The following is a 20523-nucleotide window of genomic DNA, read 5'->3' as shown; positions in this document are numbered from 1 at the left end:
AAGAAATAGAAAACTAAATACCTCCCATGTCCCACGTTCTACCTCGAATCTGGAATTCGTGGCCCGACCATTTGGGCTACATGGGCTTTGGCTGCGAAACCGGCAGCTCGCTGCCACCCGTATTCGGAATCCGGCAACGGTGGTTTTTTAGTAATTTCGAGGACAAACAAGGGCATCTCTTTGCTTTTGCCCTTTCCATGTTTGCCTTCTCCGCTCTCTCTCGAATTTATACCACCTCTTCTCCGACTCCGAGGACTCCTACTTCTCCTTCTCCGCCTCCTCTTTCTTCTCTACGCGGTAGCGATCGAAGTAGAAATCGGAGGATAAGCGAGACGACTGCGCGATAGAGCTTTGATCGGATTCGTTCTCGCTCTTCTATTCACTAGAAGATCCGGTCTCTTTTGGAGATCGGATTGAGGTAAGCCGCTCTCCAGATCTATGTCGGATACAATTGGGATCTGTGCTTTTATAATGAAGAAGATGTCTTTTTGGCGTTCTGTTGCCGAAATTTGGGTTATCCGCGCGAGGTGATCTCCGGATCGGATTTTATACATCGATTTCCGAGCCGGTGGTCGATCTACTTCCTTCTGTTTCGATTGCTTTCCGCCGTTTTTTTCTTTCAAGCCAACAATTCGGGTCGGTTATTTTTCCCCCTCGATCCACTTGTTCGTCCTGTATCTTGAGTTTCAGTGAGGGTAGTTTGAAGCCTCTGCGTTTCAATTCCATTGAGATCACTCGCAAAATTTTGCTCAGATTGCGGTAGACTGTCGAAGATCGATAGAAAGACTGGGATGTATGCGACTTTGGTCTTCCTAAAGTTTGTGGTTTTTTTTTTTACGCCTCCCTTTTGTTTTCTTGGCTTTGAAAGTTCACAGCTTTCTGTTTCCTAGTTGTAGAAAAATAAAAAAGAGTTCTTGCTCAAAATATAGAAGATATAAAATAACAAAGAGCCATGTGTAACAATCTCTATGTTCTTATTTCATGAAAAACAGTTTTTATATGCTTCTCTTTTGCTTAGATGTAGTAGTAATGTAAGAGATGGAGTTTTGGTTGTTTCTCTGTTGACTTTTTGTTAAAGAACAAGATTTCGTGTCAGAAAGTTGGAAATTTGAAATAAGAGTTAAGCTATATAGATATATATTCCTTGCCTTCTTCTGATGTCGTAGTATGTTTATCTGGAACAGGTCTTAGCTGTTTGACATGGCATCAGCAGCTGGCGCAACGGGATGGCTGAGAGGGAGAGTGAAAGCTGTTCCTTCTGGGGATTGCCTGTTGATCATGGGAAGCACAAAAGCTGAGATTCCACCCGAAAAGACAATAACTTTATCTTCTCTCATTGCTCCTAGATTGGTATGTGTCATGGCACAACGTTCTCATCAAATATCAAGTAATTTATCAAGAAAATTTGAGTAGTTCATGAAATTGAATTTGACTGAATGAAAGCGGGCTTCTTCTGAGATGGAAGCTGAGATTTTCCTGTGGCCATTTTGGCTTCACAAAGTCATGATTACATTACCATACTGAAATTACATGACAAGAATTTTTTGATGAAGACTGTTCTTTTCATGGCAATGCATATATCATATGAAAATATTGCATTGAAGAGGCTACTTTTAGAACAATGGGAATGACCATATGATAAAAATTAGAAAAATGTAAAATTTGTAGTGTTCAAATTTCAAATCCCTTAGTTCTCTTGTGTTTCTTGTATTCCTTTTTATTATACTTATGGACTGCGATGCACTAATTTGTTCTCATTTCATCAGAGAATCCTTTTCTGCTGATACAAGTATTTTGGTTTTATATTGTATCATGTTATAGGCCCGTCGAGGTGGAGTTGATGAACCCTTTGCATGGGACAGCAGGGAGTATTTAAGGAAGCTCTGCATAGGAAAGGTCTTTCTTTTGAAGCATATCTATGTTTATTTAGTTCCAAACATTTCCATTTTTCTTTCAGAAAGAAACATCCAACTGATAGTCTTAATTTCTATAGGAGGTCACCTTCAAGGTGGATTACACAGTTCCATCAATAGGGCGAGAGTTCGGTTCTGTTTTTCTTGGAGATAAGAATGTTGCATTTTTAGTTGTTTCTGAAGGATGGGTGAAGGTAAGACTAACTAGTGTACCACTGGTTTTCTCTCATGATCTTTATACCAGTATTATGCTTGATATGCAACTTTTGTGCTCAACATGCTTGCATAAACAACTCTGATCAGGTAAGGGAGCAGGGCCAGCAGAAAGGCGAAGCAAGCCCCTACTTTTCAGAACTGCAGCGATTGGAGGAGCAAGCTAAGCAACAGGGTTTAGGTCGTTGGAGCAAGGCTAGTATGCTTTCTTCTATCATTTTGGTTGTTGTATTCTATATAGGAATGGATTTCTTTATCCTCATCTTTCCTCGGTAGATAGGCTTAGGCTTGCTTGTGCTATTTCGGGAAGAGGGACAGTATACATGTACTTCCTTTCTTATCCAGGCATGCACATTAATGTGGTCTAACGATTCTTAACTTTCCAGGGTCTTCTTTTTTTCTTGAAAACTAGCTTGCTGCATTCTAACAATCAAGCTAGCTCTGTTCTGCTCCTTGCTCAGAAAAAGCAAGCATTTATGTGATCGTGATGAAGAGAGGATGTAGAACTGGCTGTAATTCTTTTTTCAGAAAAATTCTTATACAAATCATTGCAGGTACCTGGTGCTTCCGAGGCATCAATTAGAAACCTACCTCCTTCGGCCGTTGGGGATCCTGGCAATCTGGATGCAATGGGGTTGCTGGCTGCAAACAAAGGCAGACCCATGCAAGGCATTGTTGAGCAGGTTCGTGATGGTAGCACTGTGCGTGTCCACCTACTCCCAGGGTTCCAATTTGTTCAAGTTTTTGTTGCAGGAATCCAGGTAGTGTTCCATGACCAGAACAAAATATTCTTCTTGATGCTGTTCTTATATTGGAGTCTTCTTTCTTATGTATTCACTTTTACTTAAAAGCTAACAGAATCTTGTAACTCTTCACAATTAGGCTCCTTCCATGGGAAGACGGGCTGTGAATGATGTCATTCCTGAAACTGAAGTTACTACAGATGATGCAAATGGAGAAGTTTCTAATGAAACTCGATCGCCACTAACATCGGCACAGAGGCTTGCTGCCTCTTCAGCATCATATACTGAAGTTGCACCAGATCCATTTGGGAGGGAAGCCAAACACTTCACAGAGATTCGTGTTTTAAATAGAGATGTAAGCCAGTTTCCTATGACCGGTGCATTCTTCTGTATAATTTGTTGTCTCTCACTTGCTCTGGGCTTTTTTTGGAAATGCCAGGTAAGGATTGTGCTAGAGGGTGTAGACAAGTTCAGCAACCTAATTGGTTCAGTATATTATCCTGATGGTGACACTGCCAAGGACCTTGCTCTGGAGCTTGTGCAAAATGTATGGTTTGTTTTTGTAGGATGATATGTTAAACAAGGATTCATGCAGACAAGCAGCAATGCTTGCTTATTTGGAAAATAGAAAGGAATAATTAATCAAGACTTAATACGCTATGATGATTTTGTTTACATCTCATGTTTGTTCTTCCCAAGTTCATGTTTTTTTTTAGTTTTAATAATTACTATATACTAGCTGTAATTTCACCTCATCATGGTGGAAATATAGTTGTTTGATCATTAAAACCTTTTCTAATTAATTTTTTTCGCTGTTGCAGTCCCTGAAAGAAAAGCTTGAGTTGGTTAGGAAGTTCATCATATTCAAAGACTAGCTCACAAGTCACAAATGGCTTTATGCACAATGGTTCCATGTGGTTATGTATGCTAAGCTGATCCATACATTGCCATATTTTGCACAAGATACAAGCAGAAAGACATCATAATAGTAAAGTTAATTTGACTTGATGGTTTTATCAGAATGCAGTGTGTATCACCTAGGACTGTCAAACGAATGAGTTGTTAATGAGAATCTCATGTTTGGCTCAAAATGCAATTCAAATTTGGCTCATTTAATTTTTAAAAGAGCTGAGCTAGAGCTTGTGTTGACTTGCTTGACCTCGGCTTGATTAAGCTCAGATTAGGAATCAATGGATTTTTTAAATATCTTATACATTACGTAAATAAGGAAAATCAATTTTATGTTATAATAATCTAAGAAGACTGTAATTTATATTTAGTAGAATGTTATTTTATCTATAACATTGAGGTATTATGGTGGAAAATAGCTTGCTTGAGGGAACTCTGTCTCGCACTAGATATCTTAAACAACCTTTCTGTGAGCAGCTCAAGTTCAGCTCAACCAAATGCACTTGCTTGAGCTTCACTCAATTATAAAACAAGGTGAGCTTGATCTAGGCCTTATTCTGTCTTGGCTTATTCACCCTGCATAGTATCACTCTTATGCTACATAAATTGCCAATAGTTATTGGGTATAAGAAGTTGACACATTCTTATTCAGCAGCACCAGTGCGGACTCTGAATTTGTGATCCAAAAGCATGCTTTTATAACAATTTCTAGAAGTACAACTACAAGCTATTACTCATGATATCTAACTGGTGCTTTACTTAATCCTTGATCTTCGATTATGTATGGTCCAGTGTTGTCCAAGTATGGCTGACTTTTGTTCCCATGGGACTCTCACTTTTTCAACATCCTGCCTGTTAGTCTGCTTCCAAACGCACCATCATACAAGCTCCTTGTAAAATGTTTATCCACCATGAACACGTAATGTATTTATGTCAGAACCACTGGTACTTCTTGTCTTTCTGAAAATCAGTACAAAAAGATGCTTGCATCTCTACTTATGTCATAACCGGCACATTTCATGTTAGGGGAATCAGGTTGCTGGATTTTTTTTTTAAGGGTTAGGGGGGCAGGGGGGTAGAGGAAAACTATTGTTCTGTGCCAGGTATTAGGTTGGGCCTATTCAAAATATTTGATCTTCTTGCTTCAAGCCTGGCTTTTCAACAGCCACAGTTGGTGAGCTCTTGCTTGCTTTTACATCTCTTGAAGGATGAAGAGTTATCAAACTTACAAAGCCTGTAGAGCTATACACGCTGCTGAAACCAACAGCTAAGTTATGCTTGATAACACGAGAGCTTTGTAGTTCTAATAAATACTTCACATGTCCATGATTTTAAACTGCATAATTGCTCACAGCCTGTGCTTTATACTCATGCTTGAGTTGTTTTATTACACCTAATACTCCCATTTGCGCTTTCATACTTAACAATGCACATTTAAGAAAAGACAAATTGTGTTCTTTATATGTGTTTAAATGCTCGACAGGGCACCTTTAAGAAGATCATATTCTATTCCTTATTTTTATATAGTATGTTTTTGAGTTACAATGTTGCTTTTGGAAAGTTCTATGGTTATGCCCATCTTTTCAAATGTTACATCTTGGTCTTTATCTTGTCATTATCTTGTGGGTGATGGGCCATGGTTTTCAATCTGATTATGCATCATTAAATATTCAGTTGCTTTTGGCAAATGTTGATTCCATATGAATATTTGGTAACTAGTTGTATTTTATCAAACTTTCTTATCATTTTTTGCTACTGAATCTTGTTAATTATAATATTCTTTAAGGCTTTTAAAACTATATGTTTTCTAAATAGTCATGCTGAATAACATTTTCCCCTTTCCTGCACAGGGTTTAGCTAAATTTGTGGAATGGAGTGCTAACATGATGGAGGATGATGCCAAACGGAAGCTGAAGGCTGCTGAGCTTCAAGCAAAAAAGGAACGCTTGAGAATCTGGACCAACTATGTGCCCCCAGCATCAAACTCAAAGGCAATCCATGGTCAGAACTTCACAGGAAAAGTAAGTGAATGTTTTGATTTGAAATTCCTTTGTTCATATTACCTTACAATGATTTGTTTATGCTTGCCTCTAATTTTCTGTAGGTGGTAGAGGTTGTGAGTGGGGACTGCATTATTGTTGCTGATGATGCTGCCCCCTATGGCAGTCCTTCAGCTGAGCGACGAGTCAATCTTTCAAGCATCAGAGCCCCTAAGATGGGGAATCCTCGCAGGAATGAAAAGCCAGCACCTTATGCCCGTGAGGCTAGGGAATTCTTGCGTTCTCGTCTTATAGACCGCCAAGTATGAAGCTGAACTTGCAATAGTTCACACTGGAATATTTTGGTAAATACTGTTGAACAAATTTTATGCTAATTCATTTGTTTTCAGGTGAATGTTTCAATGGAATATTCAAGGAAGGTCAACCTGGCTGATGGACCCAATCCAGCAGCCGTATCTGGTTCAGCAGATGCTAGAGTTATGGATTTTGGGTCGGTCTTCCTCCTCTCTCCATCAAAGGCTGAGGGTGATGATACCTCTTCCGCCCTGTCTTCTAGCAACCAATCGGCAGGGATAAATGTTGGCGAGATGGTTGTTTCACGTGGTTTTGGCACTGTCATCAGACACCGAGATTTTGAGGAAAGGTCAAATTATTATGATGCTCTGCTGGCAGCTGAATCACGTGCCATCAATGGAAAGAAAGGAATTCATTCTGCCAAGGATCCTCCAGTGATGCACATAACAGATCTGACAATGGTTAGAAGTTAAGGCATCATCTAATGCATTTGAATAGTGTAGAATTGTATGGTCTATTAATTTCTGATTCTATTGACCCAGGCTTCAGCAAAAAAAGCTAGAGATTTCTTGCCGTTTCTGCAAAGAAGTGGAAGGCTTGCTGCTGTTGTTGAATATGTCCTCAGTGGCCACCGATTTAAGTTACTGATACCTAAAGAAACGTGTAGCATTGCCTTCTCCTTTTCTGGTGTTAGGTGCCCTGGCCGAGATGAGCCTTTTTCAGATGAAGCTATTGCATTAATGAGGAGGAAGATATTGCAGCGTGATGTCGAGGTGCTTATCTTTTCTCTTCTATCAGTAAGCCCCTTAATATCAAAAAAGGTGGCCCAATGTATGGGGCTCCAACCATTTTGGGGTCTGGGGAGTATCAAATATATGCAGCCTCATCCCTACATGTGGAGAGGCTGTTTCCATATTTTGAACCCGTTATCTCCAGGTCATAATAGAGCAACATTATCGTTGCGCCAAGGCTCACCCTCTAATAAGCCTTTTATTATTTTATCCGAATTATGCTTTCCTTTGTGCAGATAGAGATAGAAGCAGTTGATAGGGCAGGCACATTCTTAGGCTCCTTATGGGAGTCTAGGACCAATGTGGCTACAATTCTCCTTGAAGCTGGACTGGCGAAGTTCCAAACTTCTTTTGGTTCTGATAGGATCCCAGATGCCAACCTCCTTGCTCAGGCTGAGCAGTCTGCAAAGCGACAGAAGCTGAAAGTGAGCTGTGGTTAACAGAATATTTGTGTTTTAAGATTATTATATCGTGGCTCTTAATTGTTTCCTTTCTTTTTTCTAGATATGGGAGAACTATGTCGAAGGACAAGAAGTTGCTAATGGTTCCACATCTGAAGCAAAACAGAAGGAAGTGCTCAAGGTGCTGTACATCAAAGAATAATGCAATATCTGCTCCATGCTTTTAGTTTCAAAAATTGACCCCATCTTTTGGGTATCTGCATGCAGGTGGTGGTTACTGAAGTGCTGGGTGGTGGAAGATTCTATGTCCAAACAGTTGGCGATCAGAAGGTGGCTGCTATACAACAACAACTTGCTTCATTGAACCTCCAAGAACCTCCAATAGTTGGTTCCTTTAATCCCGTGAAGGGTGACATCGTTCTTGCTCAGTTCAGTGTAGATAACTCCTGGAACAGAGCTATGGTATGTGTCAAAGTCAAACATCTTGCACTTCCAAATATAATAACTATGGAACCACTACCTGTTATTCTAGTATTTATGATCTTTTTTGGCTGTAAGGGGAGGAAAAAAACGAGCCATTCATTGAGCTTATGAATCGGAAGAATACAAAATGACAGCGACGGTCTGCTGTAGAATAAAAACAAGAAACTACACTCAAACACAAGTCCAAAACACTCTCCCGAAACCCAAGCCCTACTAGAAGATGTTACAAAACCCATCCGGCGCTCCTCTTATTCCTCTACAAAAGACCAAGAATCTTCTCTCACACAGATTCAAATTCTTTCCTCCACTTAGCAGGGACCAACACTTCCCATGGCTTCTGTCTTTTCTGGCACTCTTCTCCATTCAACATCTGGAATATCTATACCTAGTGGACAATGGGGTTCAGATTGTGATAGAAGTTTTATATCGATGGAATGATTACTGTAATCTTGCTGAGGCTTTGCCTATAATTTATATTAAAACAATCGTCCAATTTCTTGACTTCTAAACTGCATCTCAGAAACTGTTACAGCTACATAAACAATGCCAATATGTGATTGACCTATAAATTATGTTGCACTTTTTATTTACTAAGGTTACATCATGCATTTTTTGCAGTTTGTGGCGCATTGGTGAATTTCACAATTTGAACTAATTATTCAGGAATATGATGAGTTCCTCAATAAAATGTTTTCCTGTTGCTTAACGGACATATCATTTGAAGATACAATCATCTCACATTTTAATTTCCAAAAGCAACATTCTACATACAGCATAGTGTACTGTCAAGAAATATATTTTGGAACCTTATCTGCAGGAAAAAATCTTCTCTATACTCATTTTATCTATGTTTTCCTCCACATGTGCCAATCTAGAATATAATTTCAAATCATCATGCTGTTTGTCTTTGATGTACAGATTGTCAATGGACCACGAGGAACTGTTGAATCACCAAAGGACAAGTTTGAGGTCTTCTATATTGATTATGGAAACCAAGAAATGGTTCCATATAGTCGCTTGCGACCTCTGGATCCTGCAGTCTCCTCAGCACCTGGTTTGGCTCAGTTGTGCAACCTTGCATACATTAAAGTCCCTAATTTAGAGGATGATTTTGGTCAGGAGGCTGCAGAGTATTTGAGTGAGTGCACCCTGGACAGTTCAAAAGAATTTAGGGCTATGGTCGAGGAAAGAGATACTTCAGGTGGGAAAGTAAGGGGACAAGGAACTGGAACTGTCCTTTTCGTGACTTTGGTTGATGTGGAAGCTGGATCCAGTATCAATGCTGCCGTGCTGCAGGTTTGAACGTCCAACCCTATCCATCTAACAAGAAGCAAGAGAAGAGATTGTTGTTATCCATCTTTGATCATCCTGTCTTGTAGTATGGCTTGATGGATCCATATTCGCCAAGCATTCCTGTTTGGGATCACCTCTGATATCATTTCAAGCTTCTTCATTACGTTTTCTTACAACCTTCATCCATGCTACCCTAGCTTTTTCCATCCTTTTCCTGCATCCTTCATCACAAATTAAAGTACCTTCCTGATAGAGGCCCCTTGGGTCTTTGTTCTACATATCCTTACCATTTTAATCAGTTTTCCGTTAGATGTCGATTTATTTTTCCATCAAAATGGGGAAACTTTGCCTTTAAAATTCTAATTTGGCTTAATATGATTCTTTCTTTAGATAAATTATTTAGATAAACACAATATGGTAGAGATTTTCTGGTAACCATGTTCTGTTTCCACATCTTCTCCTTGTTTTGGTACTTCACTAGTCTCATTATCTTGAAATGATTTAGCAAGAATTTCCATAATTTGTCCAATTGTTTTCAAGTCTTCTAAACAGAAACATTGATTATTCAATTTTAGGTCCTTCTTACTAGTAAAAGATAGCCAGATAGTAGGTCACTAGGCTGTAGAATGTTCATGTTATGTATAGTTATATACTGAATTAAAATCAATGAACCTGAAGCAGGGGGTAGATACCAACTTAGGGGTCTGCATGTAGGCCCTTTTTCTATGAAGATGGAATGATGCTTGGGTTCTGGTCGAATTTGGTTCCAGTCAGCCTCATATACAGCTTACCCTTTAGATTCAGGAGTAAAGATGAAAAGAAATGGTTTTGATTCGCTTAGGAACCAGCTACACCATTTTCTTGCTGCACAATACTACATAACCAGCTGTTATATGCATGTTGTTTCCTGAGGTGATGCTAATTTAAACATTTCTATCAAAATGGATTATCAAGTTGTGGCACACCTGCTGTATGTGCTTTAGAAATTGGATACAAACATTGTTAGCTTTTGTTACTGCTGGAGCTTGTATTAACTTCAAGGTTCAAGCTTTGATCTTCACTAGTGCATGAATATTCATATTGAATATGTGTACTTTCCAATATATGCTGAAGTTATTTTGGAGCTCGTCTGATGACTCAATTTTTTTTTACGCAGGAAGGACTTGCTAAACTAGAAAGAAGGAAGAGGTGGGACACTAAGGAAAGACAAGCTGCTCTTGACAACCTGGAAGAGTTCCAAGCTAAAGCAAAGCGTGAGAGGCTGAGGATGTGGCAGTATGGGGATGTTCAGTCTGATGATGAAGAGTCAGCTCCACCTCCAAGAAAAGCTGGAGGTCGTCATTAGATAGAGGTTGCCATAACTGGTGATGGTGCGAATTGGAGATATAGCGTGAATTTTGGTTGTTAGAGCTTTACTGGGAGAGCTACTTTTACCTCTACTGGAGAATTTTGGATGTTTCCCTTTTAAACTTCAAGCGACATTGTTTTTTCCCATCTTTAAATAAGGCAATCCCCATTCTATAATCCATCTCCTGTTGGTGACTGCAGATACAGTTCATAATTAATGAATGCAGGTGTTTTGTGCACCCTCAAACTTATTTATGGTGGAAAGCTATAGCACTTGAAATCAATTGATAGAGCAGCATTTTATCAAAATTTAAAGCTGCGTCTTGGTAAATTTGAGAAAATTTTGGATAGTTTTGTCTCATGTAATGATGTAACAGAGTGTAGATAATTTTCTCTGCATGCTGCACAACAATTGCAAATGCTTTCCTTTCTTCAAAGTGGTCAGGTTAGAAGAATGTTTTATGCCCTTCTGTTCATCACATAAAAGACCATCTCATACCAACAGAGCAGAACAACTCATCAATGTACCTTACTCTCCAACTCTTATTTAGTGCCTGAATCCCTTGCAGCCTTCACGAGTCAATCTGCTATTTCATAAAATTTATTATTCTTTATCAATTTTATTACCCAGAGTCATCTTGTATTGCTCCGTACCTATTATCTCTAGTTTCCATTTGTCAAGCTTATTAATTTTGGGGCATTAAGAATGCTTCCTAGAATTTATGCTTCTTTTCTTAAAAAACTCTGAAAAAAAATGAAAGGTTGAATCCCTTACCTAAAAATATACTAACAGTAAATTTCTGCAACAATGTAATTAAGCATCAGTTTCTAGTATCTTTTTCTAAAACGTGCCCGAATATTTAATTCAACCAGAAACATGCCAGTCGATCAGCTGGTTTGTCTTCCTCCTGTCGCATGAAAAACTTAAGAGAGTGATGAACTTTTCTCTTATTTATTTCTCCTGAATCATCCGGACACACTTGTTCGTCAGTCTGCTATCTCTTGGCTGCTATACTGCAGTGTTATATTGTACTAGTTGCAGTGGAAGGGAGGTTTCTGGAGTCGAACACTTCCTGTGGCATTGACACAAAGCAAGATACATGCCTTAAGCCATACCCTTGTCCTGAACTGTGCTTGCTGGCTGATCTTCAATTTGTGACATTGACCCTCAATGGCTTGGTGCCAAATTCTGATCAAAATTGTCTTATGGAAGGCTTACCTTGCTGCCAGATCGCATTTTTTTTTTGTCTGACCTTTCATCGGACCATTCTTATGTTGGTCACCACAAGTTTGCATGGTTCATTACTTCACCGCTGCAGTTTTATTCATGGACTCCAAGTCCTGGCGGGACGTCGCCCGGGACATGATCATTCTACTATGATCCTAGCATCCCGATCGCCATATTTTAGAATATCCCCTATTCTAAGTTTCGGAATGGGGCGGGTGAAGGATAAATCAGCAGGTGCAAGTTTCATTATAAGAGATCACGAGGATCATTTCTTCAAGCTGAAGGTAAACAACTTCCATCATGCTCTGTTTCTTTTACTGAATTAGTAGGAGCATGGCAAGGGTTGCGTACTGCGTTGTTCCAATTTCGGACTTCGTTTGGTTGGAGGAAGATTCTCTTACACTAATTACTTGGATTCATATCTCCTTCGATTCCAGATCCTCTATTAATTCTCTCTTCAAGATCATTTTGCAGCTGAAAACAATCATCTGAGCTTTTAAAGAAATCTCATGTGTTCGTGGAAGGGAACCAGGCTTCCAAGGCCCCCGAAGGTGACATTACCTGAGACAAGGAGAGATCAAATTCTGGCCCAGCTTGGACATTTACTCACCGCCGATGCCTTTGCTCTGCAATTCCATCATCTCTGAGTCCGGGAGTTCCTCCTCCAGCGACCAAAATATATATATATATATATATATATATATATATATATATATATATATATATATATATATATATATATATATATATATATTTGCAATATACCATTCTTAAAATCGACATGCTGATATCATTTTAAAATTATGTACATGTCAACCATTCACATCATGTGCGATGATTATTTTCTTCCAGCGTGATCCGCGCATTCGTGATGAATTTTCTTTATATTATCGTTCATACAGCATGATACTATCTGGTTGACGCACTGGTCATTTTAAACATTTGCTGTGTATGTTCCATGACACGCGATCTAGTGCCAATCCATTGCACCAGACACTAAAAGCTAATAAAATCCTAAGAACCGAATAAATCAATCAGAAGATATGCATATAGATCCAGCGGTGAGAGCACCATCTCATAATTTCGAACACCCTCGATAATACCTTTACATTGTAGATTGCTCGTACTCTAATGCGTATAGTGTGGGGATCCGTGCGAGTGTGTGTTTAGTCCCACATCAGTTATTCGTTGGACAGATCTTGGATGGTTATTGTTGTGGCGCTAGAGGAGGGGCCTTGAATTTAGTCCCACATCGGCTAGTAGCGGAAAGGTTCCGTGCCTTAAATGGGGGATGGTTATCCTTTCCTCTCGAGGGCCCTTTTGTGGGACAAAACCGTGAGGAGGGCTTCGGGTACGCTCGACCCCCAAAGCGGACAATACCTCGGGAGGAACGCGGTCCTCTTTCTCTGCTAGCTTAATGTGGGCTAGGCTGTTGTGTGAGGCTCCGGCAGAATGCCGTCCTCGCAACAGATGGCGCGCCAGGTAGGGGCGCCTCCTCTTGCCATTGACTACCCTCCAGGACTGTGGGGGCCCGTTGGGGTAAAACCTGGCCGGAACCTTCCCGCTGGGAGGGCTATGTTGTGGCGCTAGAGGAGGGGCCTTGAATTTAGTCCCACATCGGCTAGTAGCGGAAAGGTTCCGTGCCTTAAATGGGGGATGGTTATCCTTTCCTCTCGAGGGCCCTTTTGTGGGACAAAACCGTGAGGAGGGCTCCGGGTACGCTCGACCCCCAGAGCGGACAATACCTCGGGAGGAACGCGGTCCTCTTTCTCTGCTAGCTTAATGTGGGCTAGGCTGTTGTGTGAGGCTCCGGCAGAATGCCGTCCCCGCAACAGTTATACATGATCAAGAAATCCAAATAATACCTTTCGGCTAGCTATTTTGGATAAAGTCCTGATTGTTACATATAGAAATCTTAGAAGTAGTAATGTATTCTCCATACTTTTGGTTTTTCTCATTTCTAAATCTTTCGGCACCAAGGCAAGATATGGATGAGGATGAATCCTAGAGACTCGGCAAATTTGTCACCCTCCCGTCGGACCACGGCTGGGGGGGGGGGGGGGGGGGGGGAGGGGAAGAGATATATATATATGTGTAGCTTTTATAGGCATGGAAGTCGGATCTAGCACGGTTGTCCAGAACCATATTCTTCATGACATGCAAAGCTTGGGGTTAAAAAAGAGGGGAGGGGAGGCGAATTCAAGAAAGGATGCGCCTAGCTTTTGGAGTCTTGACCGGTTTGGACGCACGGGTCGGGGGTAAAACTTGGGACCTCGTCTCGTATGCGTGATCGAATCCTTTTCAAAAAAGTTGGGGTGCGTTCTTCGAGGGTCTTTGGCCCCTCGTGCAGCGCGTCAGCTCCATAAAGTATCTATCTCATCTGGGTCTTACCCTATTCCTGGTACTCCAAACTTCCTCCACGTCTTCAGCGGGCAAAGTTCCAAAATTGAATGACGGATTGGTTGCTTCGCAAATAGATAGATTGCGGAGTTCATAGAGCTTTGAGATCTATGTGGTAGATGATTCGATGGTAGATTCATGATAAGAAAGATGGATTCTTTTTTGACAAGAAAGATGGATTCCACCTTGGACCCCTGGTGTAGCAAGGCTAGAATTCTTGACCCAAGATGAACCCAGCAGACCAGGTGTACATGACGGACCGGGTCAACGAGCTAGGACCCTTATCCTCCACCTGCCACACGTGGATAGAGATAGCGGAAGCGAAACTATACCATTCTCCGGGCGTCATCCGGCGTCGTGGAAAAGACCACGGACAAGTTTCTAGAGATTCGGATCCTCAAAACATTTAAAAGAGAGATCGGATGGCGCTGAGAGACCGAAAGACTTTGAAAAACTCGGTCAAACGGTCAAACCTGCCACCGGTACAAAACCAGAGGTAGAAAAAAAAAGAAAGAAAAAGGAAAACAGAACCTCGTCCCACAAAACTAAAACTCTTATAAAAAGAATCCACCGCAAGGTCCATAATATATACGCTAAAGATATACTAGAAATTCTCTTCTGTATAGAATAGTAAAGCTATTTAGATCCAGCAATACCTTTCCTCTGATCTCAGCCTCCCTCCTCCCAAGTCCCAACACCTCTCTCTCTCCTATTCACTCCTTGTTCTATTGTTTTAGGAAACACATAGTACTCTTCTCTGTCTCTCTCTCTCTCTGTCTGCAAACGCATGTAAATACCGCTTAAAGCCCTAAATAGTTCCCCTCTCTTTGTTCTATTTGTTCCCACTCTACCTAAACCCGCCTCTCTCTCTCTCTCTCTCTCTATAAAAGAGTTCAAAGGAGGAGCTATATCTTATTCCTTGTATGGGAGGAGACAGATAGATGCGATGGGAATCAAGTCCTTAAGCCTCCGGATGGTCCCGTGGTGCTTCCACGTGGTGGGGGCCACCTGCCGGCCCAGCCCGGCGCCGATCCGGCTGATCGGCTCCGACGGCCGGGTACAGGTGTACCACCGGCCGGTGGCGGCGGCGGAGCTGATGAAGGAATACCCACTCCACCTCGTTTGCCGGTCTGACTCCTTCTTCATCGGCCAGAAGGTCCCCGCCCTCGCCGCCGGAGACCACCTGAAGCCCGGCCACAGCTACTTTCTCCTCCCTTCCCACTTCTTCCGCTCCGTCCTCTCCTTCGTCACCCTCCTCTCCTCCATTCCCAGCCTCAACGGAGTCGAGAAGGGAACCATCGTCAGGCCGTTCGACGTCCAGAAGACGGCGGCGGGGACGCTCCAGATAACGGTCTCCGACGAGTTCTTTCTTGCAGATAAGATGAAAGAAAAGGAGACAGAGGAGAAGGGGAAGAGGGTTTGTACGACGGAGGCGTTGGAGAAGGAGTACCGGCGGCTGGTAACGTACAAGACGGCCAGGTGGAGGCCGAAGCTGGAGACGATAAGGGAGGCTGCGGCGGATAGGAGGAGAGGGGGGATGGTGGGCTTTGGAGGGTGGTGGAGGAGGAGAAGCAGGCAGAAGAGGGCCCACTGCTGCACGGAAGCCAGAGCTGGGGGTTTGTAAAGAGGACAAAAGGAAAAGGAAAAAGAGGTAGCCTGTAAGAAGGGGTCGAGGAGCTTCTGTTAATTTTGTCTCTTTTTTTTTTCTCTGTGCGTGTGTGTAATAGATGCAGATGCTTTAGGATTTTAAAGTATCTGCAAAGTGATGTACAAAGTAGGGTTCTAAGAGGGAGTTTAATGCGGGAATTTCTAGACTTGGTTTGTGAATTGTGATATTTGGAAAAGAGCTCTCTCTCTCTCTCTCTCTCTCTCTCGACTGAGCTTCCTGTGTCAGCATGTGCATAAGCTTGCCTGCAAGCTGAGTGGTGCAGCCTGATTGATAGAGAAGAATTCTAGTGCGAACTTGGTGCAGATCCAAAAAAAATAGGTCAACATGATAGGACAAGCTCATTTCACCAATAGCTTGTGTGTTGTTTGGACTTTAAAGCTTTGGGCCTCTAAAGCTGGGCCATTAATCTGTTAGTAGTCAAGTTTAAAGCTGATGGGAAAAACAAATTTGAATCAGGTTATAATCAAGAAAATAAAATCATTACTTTGAATACATTGAGAGAGTAGAAATATTATTCAACTCATAATTACGTTGTTTTGGTTTTGCAGAGTCATAAATGGGTCACTGTAACGTTTCTTTTGTATTAAATTATATGCATAATTGAAAATTTTCTCATTAGGTTTCTCTTCCTTAAAACAAAGCCTATATTACTCTCCTTGGTAATCTTGTTTGCTATGCTATTCAGCCGGCTTAGAATACCAAAGGGTTGTCTCATCACAACACTTGGCCTCGTCTCTTCTTTTGGAATCTCCGCATTCTATTTCAGGTTACGTGCAGCGATACATCACTATTGAAAGAAACAAGGGCCATGCACGAGTTAAATAAATACATAAAAGGAAATCAAAAGAGAAGAAGAAGGCATCATTTCTTACATTGAGAAATTCAAGAATTCTAATTTTTAAATTTTTAATTTATCTAACTTTTAATAGAAAGATAGCTGCCGAAAGTGAAGTTTTTTTTGGGATAAAAATTCATTTTATTTGAAATAAAAATAATTTTTCGCTGTACCTGTCTGACCTTCGTCAAAGGGAGCGCGGAGTTGGTGTCAGCTGACAGCTCACCCAGAGGTCTCGACCGAAGGAAATGTTGGTACTGGTCCCCTCCCTGCGAGAGCAACCATTCATTCACTTGCCCGAACACCAAATCCAGAACTCTTGAGCAACATATGGGCCCCACCGGGTAATTGTCCGATTCGGTCGAGTGGGTGGGTGGTTTGGTGTCCTCCAAATCAGGTGCGCCAGCGCACTTGGGTCCAATTTTATTGAAATGACAAATGTTCCACATGCAAAGTTTATTCTAGGGGTGCAAATCGGTCGGATCGGATAGAATCCTAAGTAACCCCAACTCAATTCCGTTTTTTGTTCGGATCCTAATTTTAGACTCAGATCCACCCCGGTTGAAGATTGGGTCGGGTCGGATCCGATTCGTATCCGGGTGGGATCCAGGTCCGAGTTGGATCGAGTTCGAGTCCGAATCGAATCCAATTTTTTGTACTTTTGAAAAAAGATTTGGGCAAATCTAATTTGGTCATATCATAATTATGAGGTGCTGGGTGACCTATGACACAAAAGACTTGTTAAGTCGTGGTTGACCTTAAGCCAGAACAGATGACCATAACTAACTAAGTCGGTCTACAAGCCAAATGTCATACCACGCTATTTTTTATCTGTATGACTGATTGGACGGAACTTGGCGTCTCCCAGCTCCCCTCTCACGAGGGAAAAAAAAAAAAATCCCAGACCGTCTTCCAAAATCCAATTCCATTGCAGAAAACTGGCACATGGCCGTGTTCCCTCACTTTCGCCCTTCAAACGTTGAAAGAAACAAAAGCCCAAAAACAGAAGGAAAAAAAAAAAAGAAAAAAAAGCCAGCTACCGAGACACCAAAGGTATCAACAGTGTAATTAGATCTGACCACGGTTCCAGAACCGACGGTTCCGGTTACAGAACTGCCGGTTCCGGTTTCACAAAAACCTAGAACCTTAACCGAAATCGAAAATAGTTGGTTCGGTTCCGGTTCTAGAACAGCCGGTTCCGGTTCCGGTTATAAAATCTTGAAAAAAAATAGATTATGTAATTAATTTGGAAAAAAATTTTAAATATAAATAGTGTTACGGGGGAACTCAGCCACCATGCCCCACGTGACCGGCACGCGCGCCCTAGAAGATTACAGCTGCCCCTTGATCCAGTAACCCGACCCCGAGTCGGATATCTTCGGCCTCGCAGCCCGACCCCGAGTCGGCTGCCCCTTGATCCAGTAACCCGACCCCGAGTCGGATATCTTCGGCCTCGCAGCCCGACCCCGAGTCGGCTGCCCCTTGATCCAGTAACCCGACTCCGAGTCGGATATCTTCGGCCTCGCAGCCCGACCCCGAGTCGGCTGCCCCTTGATCCAGCAATCCGACCCCGAGTCGGCAATCTCTCGACAACGACAGGCTGTTCCCCTGAAGCACGCCGCGACCCTCTGCTCCACTACTCCCTGCAACGGTCGTATCCGGCGCTGCTCCACGATCTCCTGTAACAGCCGTACAAAGCGGAGCTCCACTACGCCCTGTCATGGCCGTACCCAGCGCTACCCCACGACGCCCTGTAACGGCCATGTCAGTGGCAACTCCATCGTGCCACACGATGACCAACCCCCCAGAAGGACCCCCCAGCCTGGTATATATGCGGCTGGGGGGGAGAAGGGGGGAGGTAAGCAAGAACTTCCAGTGCATTCTCTTACTTGCTACAGTTATCTCTCCTTCTCCTCCAATCTCCTCTGACTTGATCGTCGGAGGGCCCCCACTACCCCAGTGGTGGTGCGAGGCTTGCTTGCAGGTTTACCGGTGGAAGGTGGAGCGCAATCAACACTAACCAAGGCAACTCAAACGGAACCCCGTTCACACCGCTGTGCCAATCGTTCTCGGTTTGGACCGCCAGCAACAGTTGGCGCTAGAGGAAGGGCCAGCCTCCTCTCTCCATTGACTACCCTCCAGGACTGTGGGGGCCCGTTGGGGTAAAACCTGGCCGGAACCTTCCCGCTGGGGGGGCTATGTTGTGGGGGGGGGGAGGGGGCCTTGAATTTAGTCCCACATCGGCTAGAGCGGAAAGGTTCCGTGCCTTATAATGAGGAGGGCGAAGCCTTTTCCTCACGAGGGCCCTTTTGTGGGACAAAACCGTGAGGGCAATCCCCCCGTCAGCGCTGGACGCGCGGGCCGGAAACGTCTCCCTCCGTCAGCGCTGGACGCGCGGACCGGAGCGCCCAAAGCGGACAATACCTCGTGGGGGACGCGGTCTCTTTCTGCTCGGCTCGGTTGGGACTAAGGCTGTTGCCGGGGTGAAAATCCCGCAACAAATAGATTGTGTAATTAATAAAAAATGATAATTTGTACCTTATTTTATTATTTATTCATCAATAGAGGGGGGTCGGTAATTTGGATCCCAAGAATTTGGATTTAGAACATATATTTTCTTGCCTTTATTTGAGCGGAAGGAAGACATTTTTGATAATTGGATTGGGAAAAATGAAAATATGGGAAGGTTATGAAATGTGTAGAGAATTGGAATAGATTGAATAATTGAAAGAGTGAAAAATTGAGAGAGAGAGAGAGAGATTGGAAGATTGAGTCATTGAGTGGTGTGGTGAAAAAATTGATTTGGAGAGGTATATATAGTGTTGGGGATAATTTTCTTTTGCCAAAATGCTTCTCAAACTAGCCATTTTTTAGTTGTTAGGAAGGGTAAAATAGTTGTTTCTCAAAATACCCCTCAAACTAGCCGTCTTTTAAGTTGTTAGGAGGGGTAAAATAGTTATTTTTTCGGTTCGAACCGAAACCGAACCGCCGGTTCCAGTTCCGGTTCCATAAAACCTGAAACCTTAACTGAACCGTATTCTTTAAGGTTTCGGTTCGGTTAAGAACCGTGAGACACAGTTCCGGTTCCGGTCCGGTTCTCCAGTTAGAACCGAACCGTAGTCAGGTCTAAGTGTAATAGATCGAGAGAGAATCCTGACGGGCCGAGTGTTTCCTCACTTTTCCTTCTTTTTTTTTCTCTCTCTCTTTCTCTTCGGGCCCATTCGAGTCGGATCGGGTCCATTCGGTAAACCCAGACCCGACCCAGAAAATGATTCGGGTCCAATTTTCGGACCCGACCCGGATCCATGGGTCCTAAAATTCGGGTTGGGTCGGGTCTACGCAGGTCGGGTCATGGGTCGACCCGACCCATTTGCAGCCTTAGTTTGTTCCAGTATAGAGTCAAGACTGGCACAGCGATATTGGCAAGCTCCACAATATATATAGATTATCAAAAAGATGTAATTTTTTTCGGATCATCCATATTTATCGAGAGGATGCAAATAGTGTTGCTGACCGAATTGCCTCTTTTGTGACTTACTATTATGAAGGATTTCTTGGGAAAAATCAAGCATTTGTTCCATTCTCTCTTTGCCAACTTTTTTTTTTTTCTGATTTTGTTGGTTGGACCCAAGCATATTTAGTGTGGTGCACCGTTGTATCAAAAAACACGACAAATGTTAAAATATTTCCCATAGCTGACCACCAGCTGACTTTGAGTATAGAAAATATTAAATTTTATATAAATCCAGTCTGAATCATGATCGAAAGTAAATAGAGTTTAAGCCCGACGCTCAGCTCATGATCAGCTCTAATATTCCCCATGCCTCCGTGGGCGGGGCAGTAAGGCTTCTAACGGGCTTCGCCACCAAGAACAGGCTGGATGACCTGACCAAAACCGGGCTGCATTGGATCCTGGAAGCCTAATTTCTTGGATGGAATATGTTTTGGGGGCACCCAAGGCATATTGGGCCCACAACCATTAACTGGGCAACTCCAAACCCAAT

The 20523-nt window shown here is 42.5% G+C and overlaps 2 protein-coding genes across 3 annotated transcripts; both read left to right on the top strand.

The window, feature by feature from the left end:
* Positions 1-232: 232 nt before the first annotated feature.
* On the top strand, positions 233-10642 carry LOC103712361 (ribonuclease TUDOR 1-like). 2 transcript variants are annotated; one of them, XM_008798865.4, is made up of 17 exons: positions 236-418; positions 1185-1350; positions 1822-1896; positions 1994-2107; positions 2217-2321; positions 2681-2887; positions 3009-3224; positions 3309-3416; positions 5629-5799; positions 5883-6080; positions 6168-6533; positions 6615-6845; positions 7100-7288; positions 7368-7445; positions 7532-7726; positions 8666-9043; positions 10197-10642. In XM_008798865.4, the coding sequence occupies exons 2-17, from the start codon at positions 1201-1203 to the stop codon at positions 10383-10385; spliced, it is 2970 nt and encodes a 989-aa protein (XP_008797087.2). In that variant the 5' UTR covers positions 236-418; positions 1185-1200; the 3' UTR covers positions 10386-10642. The 2 variants fall into 2 exon arrangements, with proteins under 2 accessions (XP_038989395.1, XP_008797087.2); XM_039133467.1 differs by lacking the exon at positions 8666-9043 and having other exon boundaries at positions 233-418.
* A 3965-nt stretch (positions 10643-14607) lies between these two features.
* Positions 14608-15859, top strand: LOC103712406. The gene has a single exon (XM_008798924.4). It carries the CDS (start codon positions 14962-14964, stop codon positions 15637-15639), a length of 678 nt encoding a protein of 225 aa, XP_008797146.2. The 5' UTR covers positions 14608-14961; the 3' UTR covers positions 15640-15859.
* Positions 15860-20523: the final 4664 nt, after the last annotated feature.

The sequence above is a fragment of the Phoenix dactylifera genome, chromosome 14, assembly GCF_009389715.1.
Source record: "Phoenix dactylifera cultivar Barhee BC4 chromosome 14, palm_55x_up_171113_PBpolish2nd_filt_p, whole genome shotgun sequence".
Classification (NCBI taxonomy): domain Eukaryota; kingdom Viridiplantae; phylum Streptophyta; class Magnoliopsida; order Arecales; family Arecaceae; genus Phoenix; species Phoenix dactylifera.
The sequence above is the reverse complement of the archived record's forward strand: the minus strand, read 5'-3'. Positions and strand labels throughout refer to the sequence as shown.